The 12,800-nt window shown below is 48.5% G+C and overlaps 1 protein-coding gene across 2 annotated transcripts; it reads left to right on the forward strand.

Moving 5' to 3' along the window:
- Positions 1-2,233: 2,233 nt before the first annotated feature.
- On the forward strand, positions 2,234-9,018 carry LOC101637680 (dual specificity protein phosphatase 13). 2 transcript variants are annotated; one of them, XM_004680748.1, is made up of 4 exons: positions 2,234-2,298; positions 6,024-6,197; positions 7,902-8,122; positions 8,816-9,018. In XM_004680748.1, the coding sequence occupies exons 2-4, from the start codon at positions 6,025-6,027 to the stop codon at positions 9,016-9,018; spliced, it is 597 nt and encodes a 198-aa protein (XP_004680805.1). In that variant the 5' UTR covers positions 2,234-2,298; position 6,024. The 2 variants fall into 2 exon arrangements, with proteins under 2 accessions (XP_004680805.1, XP_004680806.1); XM_004680749.1 differs by lacking the exon at positions 2,234-2,298 and adding an exon at positions 3,125-3,141.
- Positions 9,019-12,800: the final 3,782 nt, after the last annotated feature.

Genomic DNA, 12,800 nt, shown 5'->3' on the forward strand with positions numbered 1-12,800 from the left:
GCTGAAGGCAGAGCAGGAAGACTTTCACCTAACTCCTATTCCCTTGTCTTCCTTGCACCCGCTCCCCCTTTTTTCCTTTCCTCCCCTTTTCTCGGAATCTCCCTCGATGACGCTGCTCCCACCTTGAGACCCTGCCTGTTCTGTCCCCCATTAATCCATGATCAGGGACAACGAGTCTCCAACATAGGCCAGAGGGGCGGTAAATGAGAAGACTCACCAGAGACAGAGTAGGGAGCAGAACAGGTGGATTTACTAAAATATACTGCTAGTGTGATAGAGGGAAAACAGGAGAAGTCTGCTATGCCATGTGGGCCAGCTGCCAACCAGGACTAAACTCATGCTGCAGTGGCTGGTGACAGTTTGCTAGCAACTCCAACCCCTACGCCACCAGGGAGGCCTTCATCCCTCATTTTAGCCTGCCGGGTCTTTACAATCAGTCATCAAACCGGCCTTCCTGTCTCAAATCACTCAAGGTGTTAGTGCTGTTTTACAAATTAGTTACCAAGGGCATACAGCTTGGTGCCCCCAGTCTTCAGAGGAAAATGGAAAGAGCTAACCAGACTATTATCTCACTAAGCTAACAGAGGAGCCCAACAGTTCTGGGTGGATCACCTGACTGTGGGAGCCCCCAATCAACCCTGGGTAGATTCATAGGCCTTTACAAACCCTCACAGAGTGCATGAGATCTGCCTTGCCTAGGGGAGCCCCAGTGTTCCAATATGGGTTCCCTTGCCTAGGATAATTCTTCTTGTGCCAGTGAGAGATTCATATGCCCTGATAAACTCTCTACTGGCAGTGTGTTTCCTTAACTAGTGGAACCTCTCTTGGGCCTGTGTGGGTTCTTTTGCCTAGGGGAGCCCCACTTCTCCCAGCAGAATTCATAAAATGAACCCCCCCCTCACTGGGGCAGTGTGGGTTCCCTAGTCTAGGGATATCCTTCTTGGGCCAGTGTGGGTCCATAATATAAACTCCCCCAGACCAGTTTTCCCTTATCTAGGGGAACCCCACTTGGACCAGTGGGGGTTCATATTCCCTGATGAATGCTCTGTGGGCCCATTATGTTTCCTGCCTAGAGGAAACCTACCTGGTCCTGGGGTGTATTATGACATGAACCCATCACTGGGCTTGTCTGTGTTGGATCTCATTCAAAACCCACTGGGCTTGTGAGGGTGCAATTACCTAGGTGAACCCTGTGGGGCTAGTGTGGGTTCCTTATAGGAACCCCACTTGTCTTGATGAGGGCGCACTTGTCTAAGTGAAGCTCACTGGTGTGGGCTTTGTAGTAGTGTGGGGTCCTCATGGGAACCCCAGTGGGCTGTTAGAGGTACACTTACCTAAGGAAAACACACTGGCTAGTGAGGGTTTCTCCTAGGAATCCTTCTGGACTGCATGTGGGATTCTCCTGGACCCTTCTGGCTCTAGGGCCTCCCTGGTGGTGCAGGGGTTGAAGTCAAGTTATCACCAATGCTGCTCCCTCAGCAATATATTTTGGTAGATCTGCCTGTTCTGCTCCCCACACTGTCTCTCTCACTCCCCCAACCCCTGACCTCTGGCCTACACACACCACAGTTTTTGTATGCAGAAATAAATAAAATACACCTTATTTTAAAATATATTTATTTATGCATACAGAACCGGGGTACAGGGCAGAGGTGCAGGGGTGGGTGAGAAGATCAACCAGAAAGAGTGGGGGAGCAGAACAGGTTGATTGACAAAATATACTGCTGAGGGGATGAGGGGAGCAGTGGGTAGGTGAGGGGAGCAGTGGGCAGGAGGTCAGGAGAGGTCTGCCGTGCCATGTGGATCAACCCCAGGGCCAGGGATTGAACTCATGCTGAAGTGGCTTTAGCTTCTTTGTGCTGCGCTTTAACCCACTGCGCCACCAGAGAGGGCCAAATCTTATTTTAAAAATAAAGATCTTTCTAGCTCTGACTTCCTACCATGCCCCCACACTACCCTTGAAGTCCAAGGAAACTTAGATGGCTTATTCTGTCTTCCTTCTTGTCCCAGAATCAAAATGTGAATACAGACACACCACAACTAGACCCCTGTCAAGCTACCTCTACTACAAGAAGGGTCATGGGGCCAGCAGCAGCTGCTCTGACCATGCCATGGGACCAGTGGGTGAGTTGGGTGTGGCTGGGGGAGGCCACAAAAGGGAAACAGTACATCATGCTTTATAATTAAACTCAAATCAAAAAATAGAAACAGCATCAATTGTACAGTCAGGCGGCTGGAAGCAGAGAACACAAAGTGCCGGAGAGAGAAGACCACAGTCTGGATCAGATACCCCCATAGGTGGGTGAGCACCCCGATTTCAGGAAGCCCATAGAACATGCTGGGTAATGAGGGCCAGGGCACCTGTGTCTATGTGTATTGTTGGGGGTTTTTCCTGGGCGACAGATTGGGTCAGACAAAGAGGCACAAAGCGTAGCAAAGTCAGGAAGACCTGGGCTTTAATCCTGGCAGCCATGCTTATGGGCTGGGTGATCTTGTGGACATTGCTTAATCTCTTTGAGCCTCAGTTTCCTCACCTGTAAAATGTGGATGATTATATTATCAGACAAGGGTAGTGTGATAGAGTAATAAGAAAATTTAAATACTTAGCCCTGTCTTTTACATAGTACATCCTTAGATAGTGGTGAATATAATTGCTGGACAGAGAAACATCAGGAAACAGAGATAGAAACCAAACCTCATTGTCCTTTGGAGAAGTTATTCTCTACCCAGACCAATGGCTTGGAAGGGTAAGAGCAATAATAACAGTGACAACACTAGCAGGACATAATGTTTATTGGGCACCTATCATGAGACAGCCTGTGAAAGGTCCCTTCTTATTTCATGGCATTCTCAGAGCAATGAAACTGGCTCGGAAAAACAGCAAGCTCAAGTACCAGACCTGCAGGTCTGCCTTCCTCCAAGGCCTGCATGCTGAGTGCACTGGCAGCTCCTCGCGGGCAGCCTGCCTTGCACCCTCTGAGAATTCCCTCACCAGGCACCACATTTGTCTTGACTTGAGGTCTCCAACCCCACCTGTCCTGTGGACACAGTCCTGTTTGGTCTCCCTGGGGAGTAAGAGGCAGAGAGAGTGATCAGGGGAGAGGGCCAGGGGGAATATCTCTTGTAGCTGCAGCTGAGGAGGTGGGTAGCCCACCAGTAACCCCTGCCATGGGGAGGCTGTTACCTTTACCTGAGCTTGTCAGCTTGCAGGGTGCAGTGTTGGGAGGCTGTGGGGAGCAAGAGCACCTGTGAGAGGGTGAGACACAGAGATAACAGGGTGAGCATCACAGAGTGGAAAAGCAATACTAAGACAGAAAACAGGTGTCTGGGGGCCCTCCCTGGTGATGCAAATGTTTAAAGCACAGCACTGTGAAGCTATCTACAGCCAGGGCAGCACAAGTTCGAGCCCAGCCAGGGAGCTGACCCACATGGCACAGCACACCTCTCCTGTATCACCTGCTGCTCCCCTCAGCAGCGTATTTCAGTCAGTCTGCCTGTTCTGTTCCCTCCTCTATTTCTGGTCAATCCCCCTGCACCTCTGGCCTATACCCCAGTTCTTATATGCATAAATAAATAGATATTTAAAACCAAAAGAAAGAAAACAGGTGTCTGAACTTGTAAACATAAATTTATTACAACACAGGAACACAAAAATTACTGCCCACAGAAGCAGCTGTTCAGCTTATGAGGGAAATGCAGAAAGGAGCAGCATGAGGGCTACATAGAGTGAGTAGGGAAAAGGGCCAGGCCTCAACCTTTCCTTACTGGATGTTGCGCTCATGTATCACCCTGCAGTGGCTAAGGAGATGTGGGAAGAAGTATCAGTGGGTTTCTTGGTAGTCATCTTTTGGTGGGGGCTAAAAATCAATGACTCTGCTCCTTGGGTATATCTGGATAAAGGGTGAGTCACTAGACAGTGGGATAGAGCAGTTAGGTGGGGGTACCCATCATGAGCAGTGGGGCCCGAGGTGATATCTGACAAAGAGTACCCCTAAGTTTAAGGAAAAGACCCCATTCTCCAAATCTGGCATTAGAGCTCGTAAGAAGCTGAGGGGTGAGGAGGAGCGTCCAGTTTTTGTCTCCACTAGAGCTTGGTTGTTGCTTGTAGGCACAGCTGGGCTGCGAGGCACCGACTGGCCACTGGGCGGCGGCCTTACCCCATGCCAAGCTTCTTCCCAAAGTCCCATCTGGTACTGCCGGAGGCTCAGGTGGACCCAGCTGGTGGTTCCAGACACAAGTGTGGCTGTTGGATAATCCTGGTGCCTGGGGGCCCTAACCCCGACACACCCTGCAGTTTTCTACCCTGCAGTTACAGCATACCCAATTATTGCTCTCATTCTCAGCTCAGACCCACAGACTTTTTTGCTGAAAATCTAGCAAAGCCAGGATCTTTAACATGAAAAAGAAACTCATTAGAGAGCAAAGACTAGGTCCTAGTCACAGACTAAGTAAGACCTTGTCTGGCTCTCCTCCCTCCCTCCAAAACTCCCTTCCCACACTTCAGGTGGCCTTTTGTCTTCATGGGGATTTCCAGGCCCAAGAATCTTCATTCCAAAAAGATAATAAACAGAATGAACGGGAGGGGTTGAAAGGACTCTGCCCTTGTCCACAATGGCCTAGGTTCACGCTTAGCCCCACTCCCAGGGACCTCAAGGGGAGGAACTGGAATTCTAGGCGCTTCACAACGTTTGCATTCTAAGTGGAACCTACCTCAGCCCTGTTCCGCTGCATGCTGAGTCCTGACCCTACACCCACACCCCTGCTCCCAGTCCCAGACAATGCCCTAGGTAGGTGGCAGGCCGTAGCCTGCCCTGAGAGGTCAAGGTGGGAGATGAAGGGGAAAACTGGGTCTTCACTCCCGCCCTGCGCACCAGCAGCCCACTGGGTGAGCTTGGCCAAGCCCGTGGCCTCCTGGGTGCCTATTTCTCTTTCTGGTCCTGGCACTGCCCACCAAAGTAAAAAGACAGTCTTCCCAGTTTGTACCTTCCCTAGTCACTGGTTGAGGGGATCAGGGACAGTTAGCCAAGAGAAGTACTCCTTCCCAACACAGCACCAGCCCCAGGTTCTGGTGCCACCGCCATCACAGCTCTGCCGGGTCTCGGAATCCCTCAAGCAGCTGACTCCTGACCCAACCCAGCTCAGCAGGATGAGGCTTGACCTGAAACACGGGCCTGAGACATGGGGGTAAGGAGGAAATTCCCAGGGGCTAGGGCTCACAGGACCACCACCACCAGGCTTAGTGGAAGGCTTAGTGACCACTCTCTGGTGTCCCTAAAGATAAGTAGAAGGCAGCAACTGGAAGGCGGACAGAAGCCAAGACGCAAAGAGTGGGTTAAAACCCCAGACTTGCTACTTATCAGGCATTTGGTTTTGAAAGTTATTTTAAAAATTTCTCTGAACTTCCTCCAGTGTAAATAAAGAGACCCCGCCGAGTGAGGCACCAATCCCCCATAAGACGCATTAGCTTTAGTCCGTGTTAGCTTTACTCCATATGGAAATGCTAGCAGGTATCAGTGACTATTCCATTCCCTCACCCTAGGGAGGGGCAGCCTCCATGCACCTGAAAATGGGAGGGGCTGGGGGCCTGGGGACCTCTGGAGAAGTAGCAGCAGAGGAGGGAGCTCGAGATGAACTGCCCAGATTGTGGGGCCTTCCACAGTACCCTCAGAGGGACACAGTCATCTGAGATCTCCATCCCTACAAAGCCCCAGTGACTTAGGGGTGCGTTTGGCACTGACTGGTTACCACAGCCAGGGAACTCCAAGGGCCCCTTGGCCAAAGCTCCCAACAACAGGGCAGGGGAGAAGGTGTCCCAGCTCGAAAGCATTGGCAAGGAATTGACTCCCTTGTTACCTGGAATAAGGGTCTAGGCCTCAGTTGAGCTGGTTAATAACCTCATCTGAAAGAGTTGAGGTCCTTCCCATGCATCCCAGTGGCAACTGGGCCATGCCTGGGGTTGCCTGCCAGCTGGACTGCCTGTGGGGATCGTGCCCCTAGCCATCTTGGTGTTCACTCTGTTTTAGGATGGACTCGCTGCAGAAGCAGGACCTTCGGAGGCCCAAGATCCACGGGGGGGTCCGAATGTCCCCCTACCAGCCACCCACTCTGGCCTCGCTGCAGCGTTTACTATGGATTCGTCGGACTCCTACATTGAGCCACATCAATGAAGTCTGGCCCAACCTCTTCCTGGGAGATGCGTGAGAAAATCTCCAGGGCGGGGGGAGGGGAGTGGAAGGAGCAGGGTTGGGGAGACTCAGGAGCCCTGGAGAGCAGAGATGGCATTCTCTTTGCCTCCTTTCTTTTATCTTTCCACATTTTCATTTTTAAAATTTTTACTTATTTATTTGTATGTAGAAGAAAATAAATTGCAGAGTTGCAGAGGGAGTGAGAAGATTCACCAGAGACAGTGGGGAGCAGAACAGACAGACTGACTGAAATACACTGCTGAGGGGAGCAGTGGACCAGTCCGGTCTGCTGTGCCATGTGGGTCAGCTCCCTGGCTGGGGGCTGAATTCAGGCCATAAAGTGATAGTGCTGAGACTTCACCTCTAAGCTGCTAGGGAGACCCCTACCTTCCTTTTCATTGTGGAGATAGAATACACATGGGAAAACTACACAGAGCATTTCTGAATAGTTGCATCACCCAGATAAAGAAATAGGACATTACTTGTACCTCAGGGGTGCCTCCTATACCCTTATCATCATCATCTGTTTTTCCTGTAGATAACTACTTAGAGTTGAAATAATTACTTCCTTGCTTTTCTTAACAGTTTTACTACATATATACTTAACATTGTATTTTTGCCTGTCTTAAAATTCTATAAATGGACTCATATTTTGTGCCTGGCATTATTTGCTCAAAATTTTACCATTCACCCATGTTACCATGTGCAGCTGCCATTTTCATTGCTCTACAGTGTCCTATGGTGGGAATGTATGGTGGCCCATCCATTCTGCTGTGTTACAGAAATTTGAGTTTTCACACATTTTGGCTATTATGGATAGTGATCTTAGGAACTTTGCAGTAATGTGTTCTGGGAAAATACACAAGTCACTCTATGTACACAGAAAGATTAGGATTGCGAATCATTTTGCCAGTAAAAGTTAACTTTTCCTTAAAAGTTAGAAAATATGGGTCAACATATAAAGTTTAGAAAATTTCCTTATAATTTAGAAAATATGAATCAGTGAGTTATCAGCAGTAGGAAAAAATGCCTCACATACACACAACCAGTCAGAAAAATCCTAGTTGACATTTTAAAAAATGCATGTGGAACTATACACAAATATGCTTTTTCATAATACTTATTTTTACAAAAACATCCTCTTCCCAATCCCCCTTCATAATTTGCTTTATTTAGAAAGCTTTTAAACTATTCACACTACATATTTTTAAAGCATTTTTAAGTGTTCTGCCTTTTAGTCTACATTTCATAGGTTCCCAATATAGCACACTCCCTTATTTACCTGCATCTACCACATGTTAGTGGTTGTGTAGTATCTTGTTAAGCTTATTCAATCTCTTATTTAACAACATTTCCCCATTTTTTTACTATCTTAAATATATTAGATCCAGTTTACATATGTCCATGGGTGCATGCTGTATTCTTTAAGTTCCTGGAAGGAGACTGGCTGGGGCAAAAAAATGTACATATCTAGGGCTTTTGATGCATGTAGCTAAATTGCCTCCAGAAATGTTAGCCTGAGTGAAAGGGGATCCTGAGTGAAAGGGGATCCACTAGAGGACCCCCTTCCCCCCAGGCCAGGTCAAGATTCCATTTCTCTCTCCTTTGAGGGGAACAGCAGAGGAGGGAAGAGGCTGGGGCCATGCCAGCCCAGCCACAGCTGACCCAGCGAGATCTCCCTCCTACCCTTCAACTCCCCCTGTGCTCTCCCTCCAGGTATGCAGCCCGAGACAAGAATAAGCTGACCCAGCTGGGCATCACCCATGTGGTGAATGTCGCTGCGGGCAAGTTTCAGGTGGACACAGGTGCCAAGTTCTATCGTGGAATGGCCTTGGAGTACTATGGCATCGAGGCCGATGACAACCCCTTCTTTGATCTTAGTGTCTACTTTCTGCCTGTTGCTAGATACATCCGAACTGCCCTGAGTGTTCCCCATGGTGAGCCAGGGCTGGGGGTGGAGGTGATGGGTAGGATCTGGGCCTACCCATTTTTTCAGTAGCATGGATGGGTGTCCAGTGCCATACATCCCTTCTGTAACCCTCAAACTCCACGGGGCAATTAGTTATTACCACTTAATGGGCATTCCCTTCAGGACCAACATGGAAACCAACAAACACAGATATTGCTAAGGTCCAGTGTGGGTGTTAGTGTAACCATATCCCTCAGTCAGAGGCTAGGTATTAGACAGAAGGTATAAGACCTAGCAAAGGCTTCTGCCAGGCTCCTCTAAAATGAAGGCTTGGCACGGGGTTACAGGGGCAGAAGAAAGGGTGGAACTGTGGGGAGGGAGAGGAGGGCAGTAGTCAACACCCTCTGTTACAAACCTAGAGGACTCCAGATATACTGCTCCTCCCCACCATCAATATTGCAAAGTAAGCCAGAAGAAGCACATTCAGTCAGGTAATGGGAATGCCAGCTACTAACCTTAGCTCTGCCACTAAATTGCTGTTCTATCTTGAGCCAGTCTCTTCCCTCTCTGGACCGTAGTTGCCCCATCTGACAATGAAGACAGTGTCAGTACTCCAGGATGCTCTGGTAGGGCTGAAAAGGTGGCCAGGAGCATCTTTGATTCCCAAAGGGGTGGGTGGTGCAAGGGCAGGTGACTGATACTGGGTTGGGTCTCCCTGCAGGCCGAGTGCTGGTACACTGCGCTATGGGTGTGAGCCGCTCTGCCACAGTGGTCCTGGCCTTCCTCATGGTCTGCGAGAACATGACATTGGTGGAGGCCATCCAGACAGTGCAGGCCCATCGCGTTATCTGCCCCAACTCGGGCTTCCTCCGGCAGCTCCAGGTTCTGGACAACCGACTGGGGCAGGAGACAGGGCGCCTGTGACCTGGTGGGCATCCCAGCTAGCATGGCCTGACACAACCTGTCTGGCCCAAGGGACAGTAGCCTCTGCTGTTTCCAGTAACCTTGAGATGTAGCTAGCATGTGAGCACACAGCTGAGGCAGAGGTAGGGACAGTTGGGTAGTGACCTTCAGCAGGTGGATTTCCCTGACCCAGTCCAGAGATTTCTTTATGCAAAAGAGTTCAGTCTGTCTCTATAATAAAAGTTGATCATAATAAAGACTGGAGATCCTCTGGTGGTTTGTGGGCTAAGGGCTTACTCCCAGAAGGGTCACAAATTTGAGATGGGCTGCCAATTATTCAGCATGATGGCAGCCTAGGGAAGGAGGGTGAAACCCTGTCAAGGCTTTTCTAAGGAGAAAGCCAGCTCCAGTAGTGACTCTGCCTTGTTTGCAAGAGACAAGCATAGGGTACACGTGCTGAGAAGTAGCTGACCTTTTCTTCAGCTTGTCATCAGTCAACTGTTGCCCAGGAGCTAGGTAGTCTGAATAAAGACCAAAATTCAATGCCCCACCATCCTCTCCAATCCATTCTGTCAAAAACTACCAAAGCTCCTAGATCCAATCTTTTCATTTACACTCTGTTTTCAAAAGGGATGGACTAAAATTACAAACACTTAGATAACAAAGGTGGATAGAGCCAGAAATCTAGGTGAAGGATAGTTATATGATGGAGCAAAACATTCAGTTCTGTTTTCATAGTTCTTATGCCCTAATAAAACATTATAAAAAGTCTTCAGGTGCCCTACCTGCAGGTGGTACAAGGCAGAATAAGGAGCAAATGGGCTGGTTCCCTCTTACTGCTGCTCTTTCTCTCTTGCCGCCTCCAGCAGATCCTCAAATGTCAGTGTTTCTCAGGTTCTGGTCTCTGTCTCCTCTCTCTCCAGTGTGATCCTCCAGGTGATACTCATGAAGGAGCACCTTGCTCCCATCCACAGCCTCCATTCACCTTTAGGCTGAAGACTGCAGAACGGCCAATTCTCTCTTGAGCTCAGCCATAGTACCCTATTGGCCTCCTCTATCTAACTACTATATTTGATCTTCAAACTCAACTGAACTTTTCATCCCCCCACCCAGGCCATGCCTCTTCCTTGCCCTGCATCTTAGTAAAGGATTGTCAATGTCATTGTTACCCAAGTTAGTGATAGGTGTCTCCCTGGACTCCTGTCTTTTCTCTATTATCTTATGGATTCTACCTCCTATAAATATTGCCTTATCTGCTCACTTAGTTACATCTCTGGGAATATTCAAGTTAAAGCCACCTTCACTTCTCACCTGGATTCTTGCAACAGTCTCTCTGCCTTGCCCCTGTATGCTCCATGTGGCATGCAGATCTTACTACAATGAAAGGCTGATCACATATATCCACTGCTTACAACTCCTAAAGTACAAAGACCTTAACAAAATATAAAGATGCTTCATGACCCGAGACCTTCTGATTATCCTCTGCCATATCTCTTCATTCTCTTGTAATTCCCTATCAGGTGATTTAAGCAGCAAATCTACTTGCAGGTTCCAGACTGCCCCATGCCCTCATCTCTGGCTTTTTGCACACACTGCAGGTCATGCCACCTGCATGCCCCGCTCTTACTGCTTTTCACTGGGGTCTCATTGAGGTCTCAGTTTAGATGTCACTTCCAAGAAGCCCTCCTGGTTCCCAAACCTGATGGAAGTGCTCCTCCTCTGCTTACCAAAATGTCCATTCACTCTTGGAGATCGCCTGCTACTCTACTTAAAATTGCCTGCTTGTCCTGTCATTCTCCTCCAACTGGCCATTTCTGGCCAGACTTTCCTGGGCTACAACACTCTGGCTATGACCTGCCCCCAGAGAGAGCTCTGACTCTATGTACCATAGATTAGGACCATAGACACTAGATCCTCTTTTCAGAAGCCAGAGGATTGGTGAAGGCAGGCGATCCCAGTTGGCCCCTGAAGACATCATCTCTCTGCTCCCATTTGTTACCCTGCATACAGCATCTCACCATTTGACACATTTCCCAGTAGATATTGACCCCATGGGTCACCTTTGATTCCCTTTCGCAGGGCCAATCTGCCCTCTTCTGATGGCTTAAGGGACCTTTGTCCTTCATTGCTATCTGGCCTCTTTCCAGAGAGCAGGTGCTTTTCCTTGGTGCAAATCAAAAATGCCCCCCCCCCCTTTGGACACATTAGCCTTTGAGGAAGAAGCGCTCCTGGGTATGCAGTTTAGTCGAGGAAAAGGCGTCCCGTCCTCCCAAGTGAATGTAGCTCCAAGTCAGGGTGCCCAACTGAGCAAACTGAGCATAGGTTGTGTTTTAGGCCCTATTCATGTCTTCTGCAGCACAGAAACTGCAGAAACAAATGCCACTTTGAGACATAGGGATTAACATCCCTATTTTACAGGTGAACAAACTGCTAAGGCTCAGAGAAGATGATATGAGGCTGGAATGTCGCCTCCTGGATCCAGGATCTCTGGGCTCAGGCCTCAAAGGGCAGGTACTTCCCAGTTAGCTCCTCTGCTCCACTCCCTGAGCACCTGGTCCCTCTCTCAGCTCCTGCTGGCTGCCTTAGCTGCACTCTGGGCAAACCTGCACCCCAACTGGAGGATGATAGAAGGGTTGGCGCTGCCATGCCTGACCAGGCAACATCCCTTTCCACTCCAGACCATGGAAAACTGTTCTCAGTTCTCCCTTAGCTTGGAAGGGCCTATAATTTTCCAGAATAAAGTAGTCCCTGCTCAGTAGTCCAATCTGGACATTACCCATTCCCCCTCCTATCTACAACTCAGCCCTTGCTGCCTGTCAGAAAGACCCAGATTAGGAGTGCCAGAAACCACTCTCTAATTCAGTACCTGGGTCCCTGAATGTGGGCACCTGCCCCTGTTGGCTGGGACGGGGTTGCCACAGGCTGGAACAGAGCTGTATCCTGGACTTGGGGCTTGAATTAATCCCTGAGAAGGAAGATGGTGGAGAAGCCAAAGATTTCCCAGAGCACCTGAGGAAACAGGTTGAACTCCAGGTAACACTTCTACCAGGAAGTCTTCCTGTCTGTCACACTTGCCCTGGGAAATGTGAGATGCATCTATTCTTCCTCTTCTCCAGGGAAACCTGAAAGGAGTGGGGTATTGTAAAGAGCATAACTTTGGAGCCAGATTCCTTGGGTTGAAATTCTATTTCCGCCCCTTACCAGGTGTGTGACCTCAGTTAATCTCTCCATACCTCAGCTTTCCCATCTGTAACATGAGAATAATAGCCAGCATAGAGCATTGCTGTAAGCTTAAATTGAGCACATAGAATAAATCTGTACAAGATGTAGAAAGTTCTGCAGAATGAGAGCTGTGATGATAGCACTGGGGCTCCCATCCTCCTTACGCACCCAGACTTGGACTCAAAGTAGGCAGCACTGTGAGAACATTGGATGAAACATTAAAATAAACTAAATGCAACAGGATATTCTGGATTAGATTGTGGAACAGAAAGAGTATCTAAATAGAAAAACTGTTGAACTATGTAAAAAGTCTGTGGTTTCATTAAGAGTATCAGGCCAGTTTTAGTTTTCTTTGATAAATGCACCATGGTTATGTAAAAAGGTAAGATTAGAGGAGGTTAGGTGAAAGGTATATAAGAGATCTCTCCACTGCCTAACTCTTCTGAAAGTCTAAAATCATTTCAAACTGGGAAATTTAAAGACATTGATAATAATTACTGACCACTCTGCACATACCAAGCTCTATTCTAAGTGCTTTTGATAAAGCATTTCCTCGATTTTTCCATTTACTCTATTATGTC

Source organism: Condylura cristata, unplaced genomic scaffold (assembly GCF_000260355.1).
Source record: "Condylura cristata isolate star-nosed mole 26May11 unplaced genomic scaffold, ConCri1.0 scaffold00011, whole genome shotgun sequence".
Lineage (NCBI taxonomy): Eukaryota > Metazoa > Chordata > Mammalia > Eulipotyphla > Talpidae > Condylura > Condylura cristata.